Source organism: Lampetra planeri, chromosome 46 (genome assembly GCF_965212315.1).
Source record: "Lampetra planeri chromosome 46, kcLamPlan1.2.h2, whole genome shotgun sequence".
Lineage (NCBI taxonomy): Eukaryota > Metazoa > Chordata > Hyperoartia > Petromyzontiformes > Petromyzontidae > Lampetra > Lampetra planeri.
In genome coordinates this window covers 3,475,289-3,501,934 of record NC_136152.1, presented here as the reverse complement: position 1 = coordinate 3,501,934, position 26,646 = coordinate 3,475,289, and the positions used below count along the sequence as shown (strand labels likewise).

General features: G+C 46.2%; 1 protein-coding gene across 3 annotated transcripts in view; it reads left to right on the top strand.

The window, feature by feature from the left end:
- LOC144733327 (nuclear factor 1 A-type-like) overlaps window positions 1–26,113 on the top strand; it is a 101,244-nt gene extending 75,131 nt beyond the window's left edge. For 2 of the 3 annotated variants that reach the window (XM_078615168.1, XM_078615170.1), the window contains 4 exons: window positions 169–419; window positions 864–1,203; window positions 4,375–4,472; window positions 12,645–26,113. In XM_078615168.1, the coding sequence (XP_078471294.1) occupies window positions 169–419; window positions 864–1,203; window positions 4,375–4,472; window positions 12,645–12,665 (710 nt within the window). In that variant the 3' untranslated portion in view covers window positions 12,666–26,113. The remainder of the gene's footprint in view (window positions 1–168; window positions 420–863; window positions 1,204–4,374; window positions 4,473–12,644) is intronic. The other variant, XM_078615169.1, reaches the window with a different exon arrangement.
- Window positions 26,114–26,646: the final 533 nt, after the last annotated feature.

The following is a 26,646-nucleotide window of genomic DNA, read 5'->3' as shown; positions in this document are numbered from 1 at the left end:
CACGCACACACACACCCCGCACACACACCCCGCACACACACATACACACGCTGTCTCTTACACACACACCGTCTCTTACACATACACCGTATCTTCCGCGCACACACACACAGTCTCTTACGCAAGCACGCGTCCTCTCGTCCGTGCCTCCCTCCCCCCTCCCGACAGCTGGCAGGCAGCACTCCCAGCCCCTCCACCTGGCGCCGCCGGCTCCCATGCAGCAGCAGATGAGCGCCCTCCCACCTGTACCGCCGGGGCCGCCCTACTTCTCGCACCCGGCTATCCGCTACTCCCCGCACGGCGGTGGCGGCGGCGGCTCCCACGCCCCGCACCCCACGCACGACATCCTCAAGGACTTCGGGCAGATGATCTGCGCGGAGGCGAGCGGGCAGCTCATGGGGCAAGGCCCCTACGGCGCCGTACGTAGCCGCCGGCTGGGGGGGAGCGCGCGTGCCCACGCGTGTTGAGATGCGCCCTCGTTTGGCTTAAGGGACAAACGCTCAACCTGTCCACATACATACCTACCTGAGCTGGCCTACCTGTCTGTTTACCTGCCTTCTGACCTGCTTAACTAAATACCTACCTGCCTGTTTGCCAACCTACATACCTCCCTGCCTGTTGTCTGCACACTTACGGACATTTCCCACATACGTACAACTTTTAACATTGCCAACGGCCAAATTGGTGTTCGTAACTGCCCCTCCACCCTACAATGCTTTCCCATGTCTCTCTTTAAAAAGGAGTAATAAATCTCGGTGGGCTTTCACTTGGTTACATAATGGCGACCGACCTAATTTGCATATAGATGTACACACAAAACCAGACTGAGCAGAACTGCAAAATGGCTTCTGTTTATCTTTCAGGCGAGCGGAGGTCTGGAGCTGCAAGGGCTAGGCCGCGTTTCCCCGGGCTCTCCCCATGGGCACAGCCCCACGGGGGGAGGGGCCGGTCACCATGGCTACCTGCCCCCCCACTCTGCCCTGCTGCCACCAATGCCCCCACCGGCAGGAGCCATGCCCCGGCCCGTGCCCCTCAATATATCTGGGCCCCCCGGAGTCGGCGGAGGAGGAGGAGGTGGCGGCGGCGGTGGCGGCGGCGGCGGCGGTGGCGGTGAGGGAGAAGATGGGGCAGCACAAAGCCCGGCTCGGTCGACGCATCAGGGGCACGGAGAGACTGGCCTCGGGTCGCCAACATCTCCCTCGGGTGAGCGCTGGGGACATCGGCAGGCAGGGATTTCATAATCAGAATCGTTATTGAGACTGCAGCAGGAATCCGAAGAGCTATGAAGCTCTTTTTCGCAGATGTCCAGTAGGGGCACGGAGTCAGAACGTTACAACAACAAGCAGTACAAAAACACGAGGGCAGATTATAGGAAAGGTTAACAAACCACTTTAAAAAATATACAAGTAAAACTAAGCTATTTTTATCTTACCAGGTAGAACCCACTTGGCTATTCGCTTATTTTTCAGAAGTGCTCTGGCCACAAATGTTCGCGCAACGAAGTGGCTTATCACGTTGGAAATGTATCGCAGCAAAATAATCTCAATGATCTAAATGCATGTTTCTAAAATGTTGAATTGGATGTTTGAACGGAAGAAAGATGGCAGCGTGAGATCTGGAAACTCCTCCTCCGCGAGCCGGTCTCATTTCCTGGGCAATAAGCGTTTTTGTTTTGTGAGAGAAATCTGTTAAAATTCCATCCACTCGGTTTTTATTTTTTAATAAGATTATATCTCCCTCATGAGTTATGGTTCAATCTCTCACCCGAAGGGATAGCATTGTGTATTACCAATCATTAACCTCCTGTTTGCTGCTATCATGCAAACCATTGCTTTTATGATATCAGCAATATATTTTTACGCTGTTTTTTATTCCAATTCTTTTTTTTCCTCACGAATCGAGTTATGCTAAACAGTACTCATCTTGTGAAAATCGTTCCATACAGGGCTTAGAGAATATTAGTAACAGCTGCTGCTGCGGCCACACAGAAGCACACACGGCGTCCACCTAAAACACTTCGCGTTTTTTTCCCCACCGCGTTTCAAAAGCGGGGGGGGGGGGAGTCTTCTTAGGTCCGACATACTCCGACCGCCACGTTCAACGCTTTTTTGGTGGCCAATCGCAGGCAGGCAGTCACAAGTAGCACGTGACCAGACACACACTCTCCAGTCACGTGGCTGTGAGAGGTGACATGGCTTCGTTGGAGCCACCTTGATGTCAGTCACAGAACACGTGCGATGGATGAGCAAAAGAATAATCTGCCATCGGTGAAGCGCCTACTTTTAGGCAAATGAAATGATATTTGATAATATACATTGTTTAGCTGCTAATTAAAACTACCCTAAAATAGTAGATAAGCAGACAACATGTCTCCCTCATATATGTCTCTCCACGTGTAAAAAACTAGATTTTTTTTGTTGCTTTGGCCATGTAATGATCTGCCAAAATGTATGTCACAAGACCATCCCACTACCTGACGCAGCCAAACAAATTAAATTGTCTCACGTGTGTGTATTTGACGTGCTATTCATTATTGTTTCAGCTCGGTTATATTAGAAGAACAATTCTCACAATCGAATTTAGCCATTTGATATGTTTTGCATGCAACTGCGTCAAGCATCTTCAGGACAAGATTCAGGAAGTCGGAATAGAATCCAAATAATATTGGCTGGGAAAATCTATTTGTCTCGTTCATAAAGCTTCAGTGTTTTCAGACTGCACGGTGCACGCAGCTTATGTACGTAACAGGATGGTTGGGGGGGGGTACACAGCCTAGGTATGTATTTGCAAGATACTAGATTAATTTTTCTTGGGTCGCGTTTTCCTCTTTGCTCAATGAATGAAGGTAGCAATTTGTATTTCTGGGCATGACGGCACATGTCTGTAAGTCAACACTTGGGAGGTGGAGTTTGCGGGTCGTGCAAATTCGCCATGGAGACATTCGGGACCTACTGGGCCGTGAGGTGGCCTGGAGATGTCAGTTCGCTAAGTCGGTTCGTGACCAGTCGATGTAGAGCTTAGCGTTACTGCGTCATGTGCGTGGGTGTATTCTGGGTTACCGTCGTATGCTCCCGCATGCAAAGCGCTCCTTACAAAGTAATGGGAAAAACATATAAATGGAAAACGCCGCCTGAAAAAAGATATTGGACTGTGGCTTTTTTCAGAAAACAAATGGTTCGGCCAAATAACGGGGTTGTGTCAGCCCTAAGTGTTACCCATTCAAGTGGGCGTGACTCCCATCATGCAAAGCAATTCCGTATTCTTACTGATGGTGAAAATATTAATCACGAGGGTGTGAGGTTGATGATGTTATTTTTAATTGATGGTCATTATTCTTATTAATTATTGAAAACGAATATGTTATCTGGCTGGGTTTTGCTGTCGATAGATCGCTTGGGGTGCGGTGGGGAAGGGTACGTGTTCAAGTCCTGCCTGCGGCACGCTCGGCCCATCTGTCTAGGCTGGACAATCGATAGTCAATAAAAAAAAATCGGTGCCACTTGGTGATAAGTCAGCAGAGTGTTGTCCCACAGAGACACTGGTCCTGGGTTATAACAAATAATAATGTTCGGCTCTTTTTTAATCCACTGCTAGATGAAGGCCTCCCCGCATCAGGGGGGTTCTACCATACTTCACCATCCTGGTCAGAGCTGGTTGGTAAAGAGAGGGAGCTAAAGTTCGTGGAAATGACCATAGTCTGGAATTTAACTCGGGTGGCATGGGTACATGGTGAAGTACGTGAACCACTGTGCCACCACTCAACCGTCCCCCCCACACCTCCGGCCATATATGAATGTGGAATTTCAGCCACTGGCTTAAAACCACCAATGCAGATAAGCACTGCTCAGTGCTGTCTTGAGTTCACTGAGTTATTTAGCTTTTTTAATTGTTCAGGGTGATTCCGGTGGTGGTTATGTTCATGTTTTTTAAGGATGAAAATTCTGATAAGGATGATAATACTAATGATAGTCACATTGCTGTGTTTTTTAAGATTGCGATACTCTTTAATGATAGCGACCTTGATATTTTTAATACTGGTGTTACCAATGTTAGTGGTGATTGCGTTTTATATATGTTGAACTTCTTTCACACCGTACATAGCCAGCCGTGCTAATCGAGCGTGCGGGGGAAGGACAGGTAAACACAAAAAGCTGTTCTGAAGAAACGAGTTTTCAACTTAGACTTAAAAGGGCATAGCTCCAGTGGCTTCTTAATATCGGAAGAGCGTTCCAGACGGCCGCAGAAGCGCGTCTGAAAGCGCACGATGCAGTGACCCTCTTTGTTCGATGGTTAGCCAAAAGTCGCTGCGAGGATGACCGTAGATTGCATGATGGCGGAGATGTTACTAACGACGATGATGTGTTCACGCTGCAGGTTCCAGGGACCCGGGTAGTCCTCCTTCAAGTCGCTCCTTCGTCAACCTGGGGACAGGCCGTGAACCAACGTACATCAATCTACAGCCGCAAACGCAGGTACATTCATCAGGCGACAATGCGTCTGTGCTTGCACGTGCGTCCATGTGTCCGTGTGTCTCGTGTTTTCGAGCGGCAGTGTAGCGGTTAGCACAGCGCTACGAACCTGGCGGCCCGAGTTCGATTTCCGCTCATGGCCAACATCGGTGACGAATATCGGAACCGGTCCTGGGCCTCCCCTAGGTCGACTCAGCCTCAAATGAGCACCTGGTGCAATGTGTAAACATCGCCATTAAGGGAGCCATAGGCGGCCGGGCGTGGTGCTGGCCACCCCACCCCCTCATGTGCCGTGTCGGCCTTCATAGGTGCTTGCTAACAGCGCTTGCCTCAACAGCCTAAGGCTATACGGGGAGGGTCTGTCTTTGTTTTTAAGCAGTGGTGTGGCAGCGATTAGTGCACTGCGCTACAAGCCTAGAGACATGAGTTAGATTCCTGCTAACGGCCAACTCCAGTGACGATTATCTGGAAGGGTCCTGGGCCTCTGTTAGGTCGACTGAGCCTCAAATGACTACCTGGTGGTGCAATGTGTAAAGATCGCTATTATGGAGGTGAAGGTGGTCATGCAAGGTACTGGCCACCCACCCCCTCGTGTGCAGTGCAGGCCTTCATCGGTGCTTGCTAAGAGCACTTGCCCCAACAGTCTGTTAAGGCTATATGGGGGATATTTATCTTTGCTCGTGTGTGCAGGTATGTGTTTGTAAGCGAGTGCATAATCACCTGATATATCTTCTGCTATATATGTCTGAAAGTCAGTTGAGAGTCTTATGTAAGTCGATGAAGATAAGGGTGACTTGAATTTCTCACGAAGGCTGTAAGGTCACAGTTATGTAATGGCTGTGTTTTTGTTAGGTTTAAAGTTTCCACTGCTCTGCAAGAGTTGCGCGTGGTAACTTCGACTCGTGACATGACACCAGCACCGACAGCACAATCGGGATAACGTTGCGGGAAAAGTCACAGTTGATTTAATAAGTGTTAAGTTTGCATCCATACACAAATAACCCTTCTAAACTTGCTGTATTAGCAGCTCTGTCTGTGGCTTATTACTCTGCTAAGATATTGCGATCCTTGATTTTATCAGAGGTGGGACAAAGTCATTGTTATGCAAGTCCAAGTCGAGTCGCAAGTAATCAAATTCATGACTCGAGTCTGACTCGAGTCCAAGTCACATGACTCGAGTCCACATCTCATAGGTGGGACAAAGTCATTGTTATGCATGTCCAAGTCGAGTCGCAAGTCATCAAATTCATGACTCGAGTCTGACTCGAGTCCAAGTCACATGACTCGAGTCCACACCTCTGGATTTTATACCTGGCCATGATGCATGCATTACACTGACATCTGATATCTGAACCTTTTCTGGGTTTCCCCAAGGTTTACTAAGCCCGAAATGTGTGGTATGTGTAGCCATGACCGCCAGCTTGATAGACTAGTAACTGGTTGTGACCCCATCACTACGCTGGATTTAATCGTTGCTCGCTAACAGCACTTGCTGTCTATCCAGGCTAAATGGATCTTTGCATGTGTCGTGTCTGAGTCCTACATTACACAATGTGTGCGTGTACGTGTGTGCTGCACATGGTAGTGCAGCGGTTAGCATGCCGCGCTAGGAGCCTGGCGATCCGAGTTCGATACCCGCTCACGGCCAACACCGGTGACGATTATCTTAACCGGTCCTGGGCCTCCCCTAGGTCGACTCAGCCTCAAATGAGTACCTGGTGCGATGTGTATACATCGCCACTGGGGAGACAAAGGCGGCCGGACGTGGTGCTGGCCACCTACCCCCTCGTGTACCGTTTTGGCCTTCATAGGTGCTCACAAACAGCACTTGCCCCAACAGTCTGTTAATGCTATACGGGGGATCTTTGTCCTTGTGCTGCACATATTGTTGATGTAAATAAATAACGATAGTCTGATCAAATCAAGGCAGCCATCCAGGCTGACTGACTTTTGGTCATTTTGAGCCTCGGGAATTTCAGCTGCATCTTAAGGATGCTGTTTATGCTTCAGGCTTGCCTCTGAGTAGCCCGTGTTGACACTCGATTGCTGAATGCACAGAAAGGGAGGGAAATAAGCTTGTGGTTAACCGTACTTCATCTTCGCTTCTACAGCACTAAAACACAGGGGCATTTGGGATAATCACTTGGAAGGTACAGCCAGGAGGATTAACCGGCGTAACTTTAACATCTGACGTTTTCGAGTTCAAATGTTGAAATGAATATTGCTTTGTGGGACGTTAACGTCCATGGGAATCATATTCTTGGTTCTTTCGGTAAAGTCACGTAGAAGGGAAATAATAAAATAATATAAATATAAAACAATAAAAATTCTCACGTTTCGACTGCAACACAAGCAATCATCGTCAGGTGTTAAATCCACAGCAATATTTTTTTCTTATTTCCCTTCTACGTGACTTTACCGAAAGAATCAAGAATATGAATCCCTGCAGTCACGAAAGCTTTAAATCAAAATTTAGTCCATGGGAATGTGGAGTTTCCAAACACCGAGCAGATGCGAGTACCACGTGAGCTGTCAGTTTGGGCAGGGAGACACTTTGACCTCATCACGTGACACTGCTCGCGAGCAGGAGGCTGGCTGGCAATGCCACAATGTCTGGTGGCAATCATCGACGTGAAAAACAAAACCGGGGGGCAAATTTTGCCCACGTCTCAACAACAAATATATAACTGGCGACGTTTCGTGCAAGGACCCTTCTTCATAGAAGCATTCGATGAAGCCACTTGCGTGGAAGGAATGATCTGGAAGAATGATCTCGTTGAGCAGTGGATGAAATGCAATTTCCCTTTGGAGATTAAACCAAACCGCCCGTGCGTTTATTAATTGTCTCTATTGTATATTTAACACAACAAGAAGCAACAGCAAAGTCGTTGTTGTGTTGCTATCCACAGCTGCTGCCTGCACTGCACCCCAACAGGCGAGGCTTGTGGACTGCCCCTTGACAAAAAAAATCAAACAACTTTCAGAGACCGTACCATTGTCGACTTGGATGGGGGTGGGAATTACTCAAGCGCTGATACTATTAATGTACAGTATTAGCAGCGTTCCCTGTAAATACGCCGCGTTGCTTAATGTACGAAACATTTACGGCGGGGTTATTCCTCGTCGTGAGTAGCTCAGGGAGTTTTTTCTACGTGGAACTTGGTGTCAAGTGTCAAACAAAAACTTTGATGGGCGGGTTTCGTGGGGGCTGCGATTCGGATGATCCACATCCACGCACACACGGGGGGGGGGCAACCAGTGGGGGGGGGGGGGGTGCCAACCATTGGGGGGGGGGGCAACCAGTGGGGGGGCAACCAGTGGAGGGGGGGGCAACCAGTGGGGGGACAACCAGTGGGGGGGGGCAACCAATGGGGGGGTAACCAGTGGGGGGGCAACCAGTGGGGGGGGGGCAACCAGTGGGGGGGCAACCAGTGGGGGGCAACCAGTGGGGGGGCAACCAGTGGGGGGGGGGCAACCAGTGGGGGGGGGGGCAACCAGTGAGGGGCAACCAGTGGGGGGGGCAACCAGTGGGGGGGCAACCAGTGGGGGGGGCAACCAGTGGGGGGCAACCAGTGGGGGGGGGGGCAACCAGTGGGGGGGGCAACCAATGAGGGGGGGCAACCAGTGGGGGGGGGGGGCAACCAGTGGGGGGGGGGCAACCAGTGGGGGGATGATTCCCTCCCCCCAACCAACCCCCCCACGCCGTTGGCCGAGTTGGTAGGCGCCACCACCACCACCATCAATAACGCGGCACAAGGGGGGAGTGAGCGCGCCTCTCGGCCATGCATCACCCGCTGTCACCGAGGGCTTTCTCCTCTCTCCCAGAGCCCTCCATACATTCATTATTTAGTTAGTTTGATGCGACTATTTAGCTACCCCCCCCCCTTATTGTCTACAACATTCTAATTTGCTGTAATGCGTGTCTTCTCTGTCATTGTGTCGTCTTTCCAACCCCCTTCCAAGTAAGTTACAGTACATTCGTTGAGGTAGAATGTATTTGAAACGAAAGAATGTTGTAATAACCGCAAAACAACATTTCACTGACTAAACTTGTATCTTCAGCCAATGTTTTTGTTCGTGTATTTAAACAGGCGCAATAACTTATGTATGGTGAACTTCTTTCGCACCGTACGTAGTCAATCTGAGTTGCGGGAAAGGACATCAAAACTCTAAACACCACTTATAGGCATCTTTAAGCGCAATTTTTAATAAAAACCAATTCGGTTGTATAAATGTTTAACATCATCCAAATCTGCCCCTCACGAAGTACAAACTTTCGCAAACTTAACGTTGACTGCTACTGCTTGAGGGGAGGGGGGAGGGGCCTCGCGGGCGTTTTGGCGCGAGGCGGGGGGCGGGGCTCGCGGCAGTCACGTCCCTGCCGTCTCGTTGCCACGGGCAACCAGACGTGATGTCATCACCCCTTGAACTTGAACTTGCGTGGGGGTGGGTGAGTGGGTGGGGCCTCTGGCTCAGCACAGACCCGAGCAATCGCCCCTCCGCGGACGGAGAGAGCGCCGGTTGGTGGTGGCGGGAGTGAGGGTGGGGAGGGTGAGGGTGGGGGAGTGAGGGTGGGGGGAGTGAGGGTGGGGAGAGTGAAGGTGGGGAGAGTGAAGGTGGGGAGAGTGAAGGGGGGGAGAGTGAGGGTGAGGGAGTGAGGGTGGGGGGAGTGAGGGTGGGGGGAGTGAGGGTGGGGGGAGTGAGGGTGGGGGGTAGCGGGAGTGAGGGTGGGGGGAGTGAGGGTAGGGGGAGTGGGGGAGTGAGGGTGGGGGGAGTGGGGGAGAGTGAGGGTGGGGGGGAGAGTGAGGGTGGGGGAGTGAGGATGGGGGGAGTGAGGGTGGGGAGAGTGAGGGTGGGGGAGTAAGGGTGGGGGTAGCGGGAGTGAGGGTGGGGGGAGTGTGAGGGTAGGGGGAGTGAGGGTGGGGGGAGTGGGGGAGAGTGAGGGTGGGGGAGTGAGGATGGGGGGAGTGAGGGTGGGGAGAGTGAGGGTGGAGGTAGCGGGAGTGAGGGTGGGGGGAGTGTGAGGGTAGGGGGAGTGGGGGAGTGAGGGTGGGGGGAGTGGGGGAGTGAGGGTGGGGGGAGTGGGGGAGAGTGAGGGTGGGGGGGAGAGTGAGGGTGGGGGAGTGAGGATGGGGGGAGTGAGGGTGGGGAGAGTGAGGGTGGGGGTAGCGGGAGTGAGGGTGGGGGGAGTGTGAGGGTAGGGGGAGTGGGGGAGTGAGGGTGGGGGGGAGTGAGGGTGGGGAGAGTGGGGGAGTGAGGGTGGGGGGAGTGAGGGTGGGGAGAGTGGGGGAGTGAGGGTGGGGGAGTGAGGGTGGGGGGAGTGAGGGGGGGGGTAATGCTGCAGAGGGTGGAGCCACGCAAGACCGCAGACAAGAGTAGTCGCTGACCGAGCGAGATTTTTGGAGACTTGATTTTAATTGAAGAGAAAACGAATCGGGTTAACGCGTAAGTAGTCGGCTTTCGCGACCAATGTTAATCATAGTAAAGGCCTTTTTCGGGGGGTTAGATTGCGTACAAATAAATGTATCGTAAAACCTGCCACCAATTGGTAAGATAAACTGGCCAATCCCCTGATGAAGCTGGTTGTAATCACCACGCGAATTGTTTAAACGTTTGCTGAACTAGTAACGAATTGGCACGTTTTGTTTACTTGACAAACCTTACTAATTGGCTGTGTCGGGTCGTAGCGGATTTAACGACACATTTATATTTACGCGATCCAACACAAAAAAAACCCTCTTATGGAAAGAAAAAAAATTACATGATGCGTTGTATGTATGTTGAACTTCTTTTGCACCGTACGTAGCCAACCGTGCTAATTTGAGGTGCGTTGGAAGGACAACAAACTAAACACAAAAGCAGTTCTAAAGAAGTTAGTTTTCAATCGAGGAGAAATCACTTTTCAATCTATAGAAATCAGTTCTTCTCTTAGCTTTTGTTATTTTTGTGCAAGTCGTATCATGTTGATGCACTGCCATGCCATGGGAAACTTCATCACTTAGTTACATGGTTTTTTTCTTTGCTGCAGCCCGCTTTTATCAGGTGTAACCAGGTTACCAGGGCCTCGCAACGAAAATGATAATTTATTGCCCGGTGGGACTTACCTGTGGCCAAAATTAACCCTAAACTGATCCTCGTCTCTTTTTTAGAAGGCTGCGAGTGTGGTTGTGGGTGGCATAGGGGGGCGGTTTCCCTTGAGTTGGCCACTAGGCGAAAAGCAACCATTGACCCACTTTATTTGCATCTCTGATGTTTGCTTGAGGAATTTTAAGAACCGCGATGCCCTCTGGTGGCTGTCGTGTCGCATTTATATTTGTGGTGTCACGCCTGAAACCAGTTAGATTGTGAGTCGAACACGTTTTCTTTGGTCTATTTCATGCCACATGGCACCATAATTGGCTTAGAGTTGCGAATAATTAAAATTGGGTAACGCAGAATCTGGTGATTCTGCTGCTGGATTGGCAGCGGTACACAAATTGCAACAACAAAACCCAACACATTCGTCAATAAAAATACTTAAAATTAAATATTTATTTATAATAGGCGACGTTTCGGGCAATGATCCTTCATAGCATATCAATTATATCCATCCATATTATTTGAGGGCACTGGTGTTGTGTTAAATAGTTGCCAAAATAATTCTACTTTAAATAAAATGGATGTTTACACTCAATGTATAGACATTTGTATACCCTGTGAGTAAGTAGAATGAGGTTTTTTTAAATAACCTATACTATTTTAAATAAAAAGTGAATTCGAAACCCCAGAATGTGTCACGATAGTTTTTTCCGACCTTTTTGGCTAAATATTCAAATGCTTTTGTCATTATCTTCCCGAGGTAGCCTCATGGAGCAGAGCGTCCTCTCAGATTTGCGGGGCTTCTCCGAGCAATACACTTTACTCGCGCGAGCGGAACGACATTTCTAAACGGAGGTGGCCAAACGTCCCAAGCGGGTGAAGGTGCATGCCACTTCTGGCAGAAAGGCTTCCACTAGAACAAGCTCTCGAGCCCCTCTCGAGGGTATTTGGTCTACTACTCCATAGTCAGACGTCTTGGAAGAGAGTGGGGGAGTACCCACACTTTACCCCACCACACGCGGCCAGCCTTATAGACGGTGTGTGTACGTTGAACTTCTTTTTTTACTTCTTTCGCACCGTACGTAACCAATCGTGCTAATCGGAGGTGCGGATATACCACTGAGTATAAATAGACGATCACTCAAAAATGCTCTGGAGGAGTCGTACAACCATAGCTGCCACTGCTATCCTGTGGCCTGAAATAAAAAACATAGCTATAGATGACCGACGTATGAACTTATTACGTATTTTGATTATAGTGCGCTGCTACTATTGTTAATCCGGCTGTTATGGATTGACTTATGCAGCTAGCGAAGGATGCTGGGTTTAGTGATGTGTGTTGTGTGTGTCGCTATTGTAAACTTTTAATCACATTTGTTGGGAAAACTGTTACGTTGTTTATATAGCATTGTTTTAATAAGTAAGGGGCTTGGTTTGGCCCGATTTTTTTATTTAGTATAGATTTATACTTAAAATTTTGATCTGTATTGTAATATGATTGTTATTGAGATAAAACATCGAAATGGAATTTTTTGCACTTTTTGTACGCAGCATGGACGGGTGGTGCTTTTTCTGTAGAAATGTTATTGTTTACGTATGTGATGTTTAGATTTGTGTACAATGAATTTTAGGTGTATCTTGTAATTGTATTGTTTGTTGCGGTTGAACCCAAATCAAGAGCCGAATGGCTCACAAGATAAATCCTAATAAATGAAGCTGAAACTGAGATAACCAATTATATTGCTGCGTGGACAGACAAATGGGTGCCCTTTTACACCTCTGAGTGGACAGAGGCACGGAGAGGATTTTAGGGACGTGATTCATTGTTTCAACGACCGTGCCGGCAAATGGAATCTTGGGATTGTAAGTCCAGTGTTGTTGTATGGTTGTCCCATGGAAACAGCTCTCCACTATAGGAGAACATCTCTAGCTCATAACCAGCAATGAAACATATGGGGTGAACTTGCCTTCACTCCATCTCAGGCCTTCTTGGCTGAAGGCTTGAATGGCTCATAATAAATTGCGACGACGACGACGTGTAAATGTTTGGAGTAATGTTTTGTCAATGTTTATCTCTTCCTCCCTCTCCCGCTGCAGCAGTCCTGGTATTTAGGTTGAAGCCTTCATCATTTTCCTGTTACGAAGTCACGCAACTGCAAGTCGCCACTCACCCCAGACTTTGCGTTCGACTCGCAAAAGCGGTAAACGTAAAAGCTGGGCGTAGTTTTTTTTTTTCATTTGAAAATTTTATTCTTGTTATTTTAAATGTAACGTTCTTCCAGTCGGAGCGTTGGAATGGAGAACTGACCATCAAATAAGAACTGAGATCGACCGAGCTCTGTAACGGAGGTTTGGGTGTCGTACAGATCGTCAAGATTGTCCCGAGAGTGTGCCCACAATGGGTTGTTGGTGGCAGCCAGTGTTTCGCGAGAGAATTTGCTGACCACCCCCTCCCTCGCCCCCCCCCACTAAGTGAGTGAAAGAACGGCCTCTCAATGTCTCCACGGGCAGTCGTGGGGGGGGGTGGAGGCATCGTTCTGCAGAGCTGGCAGATTCGACAAGAGGATGAAGGAGAGACAAAGGTGGTGGTAGTGACAGAGAGGTCTGGTTTGTTGAATTTTCTTTTTTACTATACGTATAAGTGCGAGTTTGTAGAATTACCTTAGGATTTACGGTGGGAATTTTTTTTAAAATCGATTTTATTTTGAATGACCAGAAATTAGATCAAATTGTGTTATTTTTTTGTTCCGCATTCGCACACACGTTCACGCACGCGCGCACACACATATACAAACGCACGAAACACCTAGTGCTTTCTATTGCACTTAACAAGTGTCCACACTTGCATGCACCTAGGAAATGGTAAAAGCTCAACAATTGTCAGAATTGTCCAATTACTATCATTATTCTCTTGAGCCTTTTTATATCTCGCAGCACTCACACTTGTACGAACGAGCATGAGAGCCTTTTATTAGCATGAGTTGTCAACGTGGCGTACAGGTAGCAGGTGTTAAAGGTAGAGTTTTAACAAAAAAGATTCGCAAAAAAACACGTTAGCCGACAAAATTATTTACTCTAACTCGCTGCGGAGCATTACAAAATGTAATACTGTACTACGTCAGAATTCCTCTGAGAATATACAGACTCTTCACGCATGCAATTCAGTGAATCGGGTCAAGTTGATGGGTCGCGTAAGCATGGGAGTCTTGATTCTCCGATTATAGCGAGAGCCGTGGTTATATACACGAGATACACCCCATTTCTGGGCAATATTCTGTCGTAGGCAGTACGCAGGCGTGTTCGCAATGGGCTGTCTCTGCAGAGTCCAAGTGTTTGTCTCATTTGCGAGGCTTTTCTCTCTCGGCACTCTGGACTTTTCTTACACACAAACAAAGATACTTTGCTTCGATATCCGAATAACAAGACAGCTCCGCAAAATTTGCCTTTGAGACTCGAGCACTCTGGAATTCAAATATTTCTAAATTTTCAATCTTCGTTTGCGATTTGTGCATCAGCCTGATTGCGAAAATACGCAGCCGCAAATCAAGTCTGTTGGCAGAATATACTGCTAATATTCAAAGGATCTATAAACGGTCGATGTAATGACCAGTTGCTGATTGGATGAACACATTTACTCGTATTTGATTGGTCGACTGCCGCGTGCTTTTACTACGCGATTGGTCCGTTGTTTTTCGTTTCTGGTTGGTTGGTTCCAGCTAGCTCGGCTTCAGTTTTTGCTGCCCTCTTGCTTGGGGCTGTCACGTGCCGATTGGCTGAATCTTCGCCGCTGCTGCTGCTGCTGATTGGCTATCTCGCTCGTTGATAATGTGATCCGTGTTTGTGACCTTGGCTCCGCTAAAAATTATACACGAAATTGTTGCCTCCGACGCAACGGCACTATAGCGACCTTCTCATAATTATAGTGGCAGCAGTTTCATAGAAATGATCTTCGGAGACAAGTGCAATGAGGTTTAGCGTTTTGTTATGGTTATTATCATTCGTGAAAAAAGGTTCATAAAAATAACTCGTGATAACATAACAACAAGCGAATGGTATACATTGAAATGTGGCCTGTTCATAGGTGGCAGAAAAAGTAGCAGGTTAAAAATGAAAACTATATATTTGTAAGTAGCGCGAAAAAAGTAATAATTTTTTAGCGCCAAAAGTGTTCAACAGTCCAAAAGCCCCTGGACTCTAAAACGGAGGTTTATTTATGATATAAAACAAATGTCATGGACATGGAGCTAAATATCGGTGAATTGATTTTCAAACAGAAATATAAAATTGTGAATTCTTCCCTCTAATGTAAAACACTATGCGCTCAGACCATTGTAACACCATGCTATAGAACGTGTATGTATATACGGTGCGTAGTGTGCGTGTCATTTTCACGGGGCAGTACATAATTGTGCACAAGAATACACTACAAGCAGTATAACAATAGCACTTATTAAGTATGATCTGAAAGTTTTAAACAAAAAAAATATATATACACAGTATAACTCTTTTTTTTTAACTATATTTAGCAACAGGTCTGTTTACATGTTGTGGAAATTTAAAAAAGAAAAGTGTAATGGGTAAAAATTACAACTTTTTCACGGTTTAATTCTGTTGCCCTGCATATGATTGAACCTAAATGCACTAATTTCTAATGCATATGTTATGGATGGGAAAACATTGCAGCTATGGATGGGAGTAGTGGATTGTCGCAGGTTCTGGTGTGACTCGCAGCTTAATTAAGTCAGTGTTTTGTCGTTAATGGGGCGACACGCTCCCAGTGTTGGCGTGATGGTAAGAGAGAGAGAGAGATTAGTGGTGCCAGTGGGGCGAATGGGACTCTGGCTGTTTTGTTGGCTGCTTCCAAGTGCTTTTATCTACGTAAAAATACCCCCCCCCCTCCCCCCCCCATTTGCAAAAAATGGTCCGGTCCACTCGTAAAAACACTGAGCACCCGCAGTGCAGGAACGTACCACTTATCGAAAAGTTTTGAGAACGGGATGTTGAAAAGCTGCAACGACTGAGTGTGGGTTAATGTGTGTACGTGTGTTGAACTTCTTTCGCGCCGTACGTAACCAAACCGTGCTAATCGGCGGTGTCCACTCGTGGGAAGTCTAGGGAGTCCCTCTAGAGGGTATTTGGCCTACTCTTCTACACTTATATGAACAATATGCAAATGTGAGACATCCAAAGTGAAGACAACATCCGGCTGGGTCAGAGCACTTCACTTAAAATGAGAAGGTTGAGAATTTAAATACCGGTCAGGTTTCGGTTCGGCCCATTGGCCTTCTGGGGTCAATACAATTCGTACCATATTGCATTGTGGGTGTATGTTGACAGCAGAGGGCAGTGCAACAAAATCCACTGCTTTTTAATGTACCATGCTCCACTCTCTGTGCTCTTAATATTCACCAAGCCGCAGCGTGGTGAAGTACGGTTAAGCAACCTCCACGACCCATGGCCATTCTGTGGACATACTGGTCCTCTCCATGGGAAGGTGGAATTTTCACCATTAACAGAAGACCACCCCGTTGCTTGTTTGAGGTGGGAGACACCTGCACTTGAGACTGAGGCAAACATCAGTTTCTGTGAAGCTCTTCCCACATCCCGATCTCAAATGGCTTACCCTGCCCCCTAATACTGTAATCACGCAGCGCATGACTGCGCGCGCACACACGTGCCGTATGTGCGCACATTTACAACCGTAGTATGCACACGTGTGCACGCGTAAACCGGGCTCTGAAAATCGGGGTTCACGTGTGCTGATTTTGCAGGGATTCGCAGATTCAAAAGTGCGTTCTTACTTTGAGGTTGCTGGCGATTGCGGACCGTTGACAACCCGACGTAAACTGATCCCATCTTGAAACTGAACAATTTCTTACCCCATTGTCCACCCGGCGGCCATGCTCAGGGGTCGGCGACTTGCAGCTCTGAAGCCGCGCGCGGTGCCTCTTGTAAGGACTCCAGTGCGGCTCTTGAAATTCTAAAAGAATGGCTCTTCTTGTTTCTTTGGTGGCTGACCCCTGGCCATGTTGAACCACGTTGTTTTTCCACTGCAGAAGTCGAGCCGTGCCGCTGACGTCACGCGCAATGAACGCGATGTTAGCCCCGTCTCCCGGCGCCGCTTGGCCCCAAGCCAGATTCAGATGTCTCGTGAGGCCAGGCTTCCGCAGTTTGGAAAAACCACACATACCGTGAAGGCCCTGCGGTGGCTCAGCTCGGATGTTCCAGTGGAACAAGGGTGTTAGGTGCCGCTATGAATCAGTTGAATTCGCTTTGGAGAATTTAGTAAAAGTAACAAATGTACGGCTCAGGCATGAATCGAAAATGAGACCGAGCGTGTGAGTACCGATGCCTTGCTCCCATGTCCAAAAGAAACCTCTCACGTGGACATATAGTTTTCATCTTACTCGATACCCAGGATTGATTGAGCAGCTGAAGCTCTTGGCTGAGGGCTCAAGTCACAACTGGAAGGATGCGAGTTTGCATGTCAGGAGTGGGTCAACTGAAGCCCATCATCCCTACGGGGGTTGATGGGAACGAACACGAATTTGTCGGTTTGTTAACAGTGGTTGTATCATGGATAGACTGGTCCTCGGCATCAGAATGTGGAATTTCCACCTCGAATTCATTTAAATCAACAGAGATGAGTATTGCCCAGTGTGCATTGAAATACGAATACCCTTTAACCCTTTATCATAACTGCAAATTAAATCCTAATGTTTTTAACATAATCACTTGTAACTCTATCTGATAATGCTAACCATTAATTATGGAACACATTGGGATGAAGTTCGTCACCCACAATAACGAGTGGGTGACCTATTCCAATCTCCACATCTCTCAAGAGCGAAAGTGCGATCGTGAAAGAGTTTGTAACTACTTCCAGTCTACGTCGGGTTGCTGCACATGGAATCACCGTGCAGTTAGGTTGCACGCCCTGACCCTGACCGTGACCCCGACGTGAACCCGTTTCAACCCCTGTGCCCACCTCCGTGGAGCTGCCCGTCTGCTCTGAACAAAGAGGCCTTGCGCTGTGGTTAGCGGAATTGTCATCGTCAAAATGTGTCCGAGAGTTTAAATCCCGATTGACTTTTGGCGGTTGTTGTTTGTGGCAGTGTTCTGTGGCCAGGCTTTCCCTTTTACTTTTTTTAAAAATCTCCTTCTGTAATTCGCTCACACGTTTTGCCTGGCAACCTGGCAGTGATGTAACAAAAATTCGGTTCAATGCAAATCGTTCGTCCTTTATCTAACCAGCTGGAAGCTCTTTGAGATGCATTGTGTCCATTGGGACCTGCAAAGGGAAATCTGGGGAGGAAATCTCGTGATTAATATGGACGGAACAATTCTGCCCATTCCACACTACAGTTTGATGACTTGTCAAGATTTGGGGTCACGATTCCATTCACAAATGGGGTGGTTTTTCTTTAGCTCGCCATTGTGGTGCCTGTAGATTCTATAGTTCTATAAAAACGAGTGGCATACATGAATCACAAACAATTGATCATCACATGCACGATTCAACGCATGCATTGTGAGCGTAAAACATAATTTTAATTGGCATCGTTACCTAATAGTTTTTCATTTGAGAAAGCTATTAAGTTTCAATAATTTGGACGACGGTAACAATAATTTCTACCGCGCAATGACTGTATGAATATCAGAAACCACAGAATCTTTAACACCTGCTTTACAGCAGACAGAAATGCTTTGTTAACTCCGAAGTGAAATAAGCGGCCAGTTTTAACGTGAATAGAACCCTGAAGTCTGCGCAAATTGGCCCTATCAGCATGAATGTTAATGATCGTTTCCCTCGACTGCGATTGCGGTGTATTATTTCCTGGGCACGTTAGTCTCTCCCATTCGCAAAACTGCCAATGAAAGAAATTGGCCAAACATTTCTTAATCCTCGTGAAAGGGAGTCTTGAGACTCGGCAAGCCTTTCCTGGGTAGATAAAGGACTTATTATAGCATTTCTTTTTTTTTGCCTCGTACAACGTTTGGCCAAAACGCCTGCTAATCCCAATGAGCCTTTACTGTGACAGATGTGTAAAATGTGCCTTCAAGCCAACAGCAATAATGAGTAAGGTTTTCGCGGTTGTGCTCTATAGCTCTCCGATGTGTGTTTTGGGTTGGTCCGCACGCGTCAATGGGCACGACGTTCGCCGATTCGGTCCCTGAAGAGGCTGCTAGCACGCGGAGCGAAACGTCTGACATCAAATGCCGAAACGGCACGTGGCGTGACCTTGAAAAGCACTTCTGAGAGCGATGAGTCATCATTCTTCCGTAGCCCGTTAATAAAGTCACGAATTCATTCACAACTCATTCAGTTCTTCAAAGCTCTGCATCGCCAAGCGGTGTGGATTTTTTTTGTTTTTTGTTATTTTGCTTTTTAAAAAGAGCAACTTTGTCTTGTAAAAGAATTTTTTTTTTATTTACAAAAAAATCAAACTTAGCGTGTTTGTCTCACCGTTATTACTGTTGTTATGCTTAATGTTTAAATCTGACACGCACCAAGGCAGCTTTATATTGAGCCTCCTTAAACTGTATATTCAGGTCTAATATATTCAGTTGAAAAGACCTTTGTCAGTAAATGTAGCTTATCTTTTGTGGCCTTAGCTTAATGCTTCTATGCGATTTGACAAGAGCAAAGTAAAAAGAGGATAGAGAGACACCACTGTGAATTGTGGGCTGTGCGTGTGTGTGTATCTCTTTGGCAAACCATCGCGACCATCATCATTATGCAGTGACGGTCTCACATCGCCTCGTGAAGAAGAAGAACTCTTTCTTTATTTTCCATTGCAAACGGTCGGTTTTTTCTTTTTTGCGACAGAAATTGTTTTTGGCGCCTTAATACTTAACGCTGGGAAGTAACGCAAATTGTATTGACGTTCAACACGAGTAAACATAACAAGCCGGCGATTCTTAACAGCGGCTCGTCGAATTGTCGTCTTGCGTCAGTACTCTTTGTGCCTTGGTCAGCGAGCTAATCTAATATGCAAAAACTATACGGGTATAATGGATCCCTCGCTAATGTACGGTTTGAGGTTTACAGCGCTGTTGCTTTGTTAAAAAGAAGAAAGCTCGCAGTGTAAGTCTCGCGCGATCCACGCTCGCTCACGCATGATGCCCCCCCCCCGCTTCCCCGGTGATGCACCCCAACAGCGCCAGTGGTTTGTGGGGGGCTATCGCTCCTCCGTACCGCTTACCCCTGGGTTCACGCTCAACCAGGTCGCACGTTCAAACCGCTCGCAAATTCCTTGTCGCACGGACGGGCAGTCCAAAGAGGTTTTGAGAACGGGATATTGAACTTTTGCAAACGTATATAGTTTTTTTTTCTTTCCAAAATGCTTACCAGTAACATCAGTGCGCTTTACTGTATTGTATGATGAGTACTTTAACATGGTGCTTATATGTGTTCATAACATGAGGTCAGTGTGATTGTTTTTATTTTATTTTAATATCTTCTTCTCAAAGTAGTTTTGACTGTCCGTTCATTTGTGCGTTTTGGCAGCGTTTTCCAAAAGCTGTGATGTGAAAAAATCGTAACGCAACGCGCAGAAGCTTCAACAGTTTATACAATTTAACACGGGCTTTCGCGACCAATATCATCCATAATGGAGGTTTTTTTTCGGTTAGATCGCGTAAATATATAAACGTGTCGTAAAAAGTTCACGTGACAACCCTTACTAGTTGGCTGTGCCGGTTGATGGTGGGTTTTAACGACACTTTTATATATTTACCCGATCTAACCCCAAAAAAACTCTAATTTGGAAGATTATACAATTACCGTATCTTCCAAAATGTAAAACCCAGGTTTATTGCTTATTATTTATGAACCTTTGATCGCACCAACTTATGAAAGAAAAAATAATTCAGCCAAATTTAGAGATAAAAGTACAGCTTGGCCTAAGTGTGTTTTGGCCACTTTAATTGGCAAATAAAACGTCTCACGTTTTATTTGTTTTAAGATGTATCTCAAGTCAGGATGTTAAATCTGATAGGACAGAAGTAAGCGTTTAACTTTATGCATTTCCCAAATGCAATTAATACAAACATGTTACTTTAACATTATATAATTGAATGGTAACTGCTATTGCTGGGTGATGCATGCTTATTGTCCAGCAACCTTTGAGGCAATGTCCGTGGATCATAGAAACGTGGAATTGTACGAGATGTCCAACTGAAGGGGAGAGCACGGTGATGTCTGTGTGAGACAGAGGTCGCAACCGGGTACCCGATACCCGTACCCTACTCGATACCCGGCTACCCGTACCCGGCCAGGTACGGCTACCCGTTTGGGACCCGTGAGTCACTGGTGAGTAACCGTTTGTCACTCATTTCGGGTAGGGTACGGGTACGGGTAGGGAACGGGTACCCGTACCCGGCCGGGTACGGGTACCCATTTGCGACCCTGGTGCGGCCGGGTACGGGTAAGGAATCAAAACCCGTTTGCGACCTCTGGTGTGAGACAGTACAGCAAGTGGGTGTCTGACAGACCATCTCTAAAGCAGAGTTGTGTGTTCTTCACACTCCATATGAACTTCTCTGACCACTGCAGTTTCCACCCATGCACAAACCATACTCAAAAAACTAATTGGCCAAATTTTTTTCAAACAGGACGCTGTTTAAAAAAATAAAAGTGTATCGAGGCTTGTAATCCAGTGGTATCATTTATGCAGATAACCCTCACCGAATCTCGATATGCTTTTTTCAAAAGAGACATGCATATTTCATTGGGTTGTTCGGCCGATTTCGTTTTAGTGGAGTGTGTTTTTTTAACGTGGAGGAAAAGGAGTGGCAAGAGACGACACGCACGCCAGAAGTGTTCCTGAATCCACTTGCTGTACTGCCATCTCCTCGTCGCTTCACGACCATGCTGGTTTGAGGGCTCTAAGAGGTCTGCGTGGTCCATCAGAGCCGCTGCCTTCGAGGCGGATGCCACCACTCCTGCCTTTGTGAGAATATCCCTCGGTACGCCACGAATGCGTGCTTCGCGTGAGCAAGCTAAACTGGGTTTTACGTTGTAAATTGGCTCAGACGCGGCGTCATGCTGAGTGGAGCGTGTGTCCTGCTTGTGTTGAATCTAGCGCCTGACCCCTAACCCCCCCTGGCACGTGTTATGTGCACGGTCAAAGCAATACAATAATATTATCCGCAAGTGCGCTGTGAACAATATCTTTGCAAGTGTCTTAAATAAAAGAAGAAGAAAAAAACTAAATACGAAACAAAAAAAAAGGAAAAAAATCCAACCGACAGCTGTATTCACCAAAGGACAAGATCAAAGATGTATAAATCGCGCAGTGCCTGAGTATTTCATTTACACAGCCCTTGACACGCGTTTGTTAAACAACTGTCAACTCGTGTGTACAACTCGAATGCTTTGTTTTAACCACAATGTTTTGCAATGACACTGGAAGGTGGGCAGCTGTTGATGACGCTCTCGCGGTGGATTTATGTTGTTGTTGTTTTTTGTTTTGTTTGAATGTTTCACACTGGAGCGGCGGAGAGGCGTGAGTGGCACTCGGGATAGACGCGCTGTCCTCTGCGTGTTTTTCCTACTGGACGTGGTTTGTACGCCCGATGCAATCTTCCAACCGTGAGGACAGGGCTAGGGGGAGCCACGTAACCACTGAACCACTCACGCGCGCAAGACACCAATCTGTAGGGCGACAACGTGCTTCTCCATGGGACAGTGCAGCAAGTTGGTAGCTAACCTATCCGTCTCACGTTGTGAGTTGACCTCCCCCTGGGTTTAGGTTCTCTTCTGCAGGCAGGGAATTGGCCAAACATCACAAGCCAGGGGCCTACTGAAAAATTGTTGTGGGACACGATGCAAATGTCCTCATGTACACAAAGGGCATTTATCGTTTACACAAATCTATATTTGGAATATCAAGTTAATCCAACGGTTTAAAGTTGGTATTTTCGCAATGGGGTTGACAGACAATGGGCAAGTCATGTTGCTAATCCTTGTGGCAAGCAGTGTTTAGTCAACACTTCGTGTGAGAAATTAGAAGTTAATAAAACAGTGTACACCATTGTCTCCTGGAATGCAACGTATGCCTCCCTACCACACTGCAGGTCATAATGTTATTTTCATAAGCTTGTTTAAATGTGTACAAAAACAATACAGCTTGCAAGCACTGCCCGGTTTTAGGAAATGTGTTTTTTGTTACGATCCAGGCGTCTCTCCCGGGTCTCTTCCGGCACTGGGAGGCTTGGTGGCGCCGCAAGAGAACACTTTCAAAGTTGGGGTGATCTGTGACGATCTAAACGATGAGTGTATCCTCGCTTTGCGAAGCAACGTGAGAATTGCCCTGTTTTGCATTTAAGCCACTTTTGCGAAATGTACCCTCCCCTTCATACAGCATGCACCCCAGACGCTGAGAGGGTCAGTGTTAAAAGGTCGCAGCTCTGAACATGGACAATGTGTGTTGTTTTAGTGACGTATTCAAACAAAATGTAAAACTATAATTTGTTTTCAAACTGTTTTTTCTTTTCTTTTTTTTTTGCATACAAGTTTTACCATCGTGAACACAAAAAGCGATTGATGATGATGATGATGGCAATCGGTGTTTGCCATTGAGGTTCGGTATCTTCCTAATTCGCATGACGCGTGTAATTTGTAAGCTAACTGTATTGGCCCATTTTAATGCCGGGCCTCTTATGGCATGTGCTGCACTTTGCACACCTTAACAAATGGTAAAGCGTTCTTTTAGTTTCCTTTCAAAGGGCTGGCATATCGAGCGATGTGGCTCCTTTATAACGGCCTGATTGTGCAGGCCCCAATGATTACTTTATTAATAACGGCGGAGGGATATTGGTCTCTCCCGCCTCTTCCATCCACGCCATAACACACATGAGTGTATATTTACGCAACAAAACATAATCCTGGTAACCAGGGCACCAAACTTTTGCAATTTGAAATGCCTGCGTGTTGGTATCACTGAGGGTTGTTCCGGTGTTGTGTCCAGTAAACATTTTATAATTGGAGTAAGGGCATCAGAGAAAAATTGGCATTTAATTGATGTTTTATTTGAGCTATTCGTATTATTTTTAATTCTCAATATCCTCTTACACAACTGGCTATGGGCCACTTTAAATGAAATATTCTCAACATGATTGGAGACGACTGAAGGTAACTCCAGAAGCACAGGAGTTCCAGTTTCACCTCCCACAGATGTCCTCCGACATGCCAGGTAGCTGTGCTGGCCATGACTTCGATAGCGTGAAAAATTGGGATATAATTGGTGATTAAAATGCAAAACGATAAAAATCGAATTCCTCAAAGTTGGTTTAGCTTCAAGAACCTAAGCGTGCATTTTCCTGGCATTACAATTTGATCATCACTGCACCAGACAACATCTCTTATGTTTGCACATCATGTTTAATGGTGTTTCTTTTAGAATAAGAAAAATGTAGCACTTGCCTGTTGGGTCACATAATAATAAAAATAAGAGCTATGCACCAAGACATCTGTCCGGCGTGGAAGAGTAGGCCAAAACACCCTCTCCAGGGGTGGTTCTCTTAGAGTTCCGTCGAGTGGAGACCCTTCCATCAGAACTGCCGAGCTTGCTATTGCGGGGCTGCACTTTTACCTCTTTCATGCACCATTTGATCTCGCGGACCCCAATTGCTTTGGCGCTGTCTTGTCAGTAGAGCCAAAGCTTCTACAGAAGCAGTCACCCATTTAACTTGCTGCATTGTCAGTTCTTCGTAGCATGGATGATCATCAGGACCGTGGACTGACGGTAGTTACAACGCCGAATGTTTAGTTCAGGATCACACAAGCTTCATAGCAACATTATCTCATTTTTGTTACACATCTTGTCTGTTAACTGGATAATGGAGAAAGCTGCATCATGGAGGGAACTACAGACACGACAATTCGGAGTCTGTAGAACCCCCACAACACTTCCCGGACCGAGCAGCGAGTGGCTGCCACGTTCTTTCACAGTTACAAAAGTCACTCGCAGGAAAGCACTTTTCTACGGAAGATTAAATGATGTGCACTGAGCAAATAATTTGAGCAGCAAGAACGTGTGCTTTCGGAGATCAAATAGTCGGGACATTGATGAGGTGACCATGTAGAATACAAAGTTTCAAGATCAGTCGTTGCTTTGTCTTGTCAGGCTACATCATTTTGCAATTGCCCGGTTAAGTCTCAATGCAGGAAACATTCGAAAACAAGAGCGTGGCACTTAAAACACTTAAGGATTTCATATCTGAACATTAGCTTTTTGACAACTGTGTAAACATTTTTTGTATTACCATGTTTGATAAAAAAAAATAATGCATTGGCTTAACATTGTCGAACTTTTGAAGACAATACAAAGTATCATGTGCGTTGCTCTAATAATAAACACATTTGTAGATGTTGCATCGGTATCCATTTGAGAAACTAAAGTCAATCATTTTTGTTCAGTGGGTGTTTTGTTAAGGATATGATCACGAGCCGTATCAAAACCTAAATCATTGGCCCATTGAAGCTCAATTGAATCATGCAACTGGATACATCACTGGAAATAACCCTTTTAAAAAAATATATAAATTAATTTCAGCGGCAGATATCAAATTGTCAAAACAATGAGCCGTGTTTATTTTAAATCTTTTGATAGTATTCGTCATGTGTATGGAATGTTGCGTGCAAGTTTGTGTGTCTCTTAATGCACTGCAAATGCAGATTCCGCGGCCCCGATGTTAAGCACTTAAGGCGAAAATGCTATTTTTGTCAATGTTGTTTTTACGAGTGGACCGTCATATCTAATATGAAGCCACTTTGGTGTTTCTCATCCCACGCGTCACAGACGCATCGTGGGCACGCGGCAGCGCGCGCTTTCAGCACATTTTAGTGTGGCCTGGGTTGTCGGGCCCAAAATTTACAACGGATAAAATACATAGAAAGTACTATTAATGTGTGCGCTAATGTTTTTAATTATATTTTTTGCGCTAATATGTTTAATGCTGCAGTCCATTACGTGTATAATTAACATAAAATGATTTTTTTTGAGAATTAAAAGTTTAAGGTAATGGATTTTTTTCCTGCCCAGCTTATTTGTTAAAATATTTTATTTTGCCGGTATTATTCGTATATACACGTGTTTGTCTTTGAAATATTGAAAAACATTGCCTAAAATGTCACCTTATGCTATCGCAAGTCAGTACCGTTCGGTGCCACTAAGGCTATTTTAAACGCAAACATAACCGAGTAATTGCACATTCATTTTAGGTTATTTAATTTGGGCAGAAGTCAGTTCGCCGATATTGAGCCAATTTTTAATTAAATTTAAACATTACGTGGCACTGCAAAAAATAATAATTCTTAATTGTAATTTCCACTTATGACACGAGCAATCACACACTGGTTGATTTAAACATTTTCTGAATGTTGTATTCAATGTTTTGCTCTATTACCATTTTTATTCTCGATTATATTTTCACCTTGTATTCCTTACGTGGTTTTTTTTTCCTGCTGTACGTCGCATTTTTTGCGTTGTATTTGGGAACATTGTTTGAGTTAAACTCTCTGTTTCTACAATTTGTGCAAATAAAAGGCACTATATTTCCATCGTGGCCGCACTCGTGTTTGCGAATGTGCTAGCGGGGATGTCCAGCGTTGGGAAGGGCCACAAGGGGGGGGGGGGGGGCGACCCCTCTCCCCCTGTTCGTTCGGAATCACGAGAATCCTCGCAGGGAAACTCCATTCCATGGCTGGTTCCGTCACCAGGATGAGTCGACCCCGCTATCGACGAACACGGACCTCGTTTGACTGATAAAGGCGCTTCAAGTTGGACAATTTGGAAAACAGATTCGGTTTTTGGGTCACATCACGTCCGTGTCGTCAACCCTCCACCACCCAACACAGCCAATTAGTGCTCACCTGTAAGAGTTATAAACACCAACTTTTTATGAATTGGAGGGTTTACGATCTGACCAAAACGTGTATCATAACCGGACTATGTCCCGCAAAAGCCTGCATGTTAAATTTGGAGAGAAACGACTTAAACGCGTTTTAAATCTCACTGGATTATGCAGTGTTGATTTGTTTTGCTGTACGTACATTGCTGTATCGTGCAGTATAAATTGCAAATGCATTGTC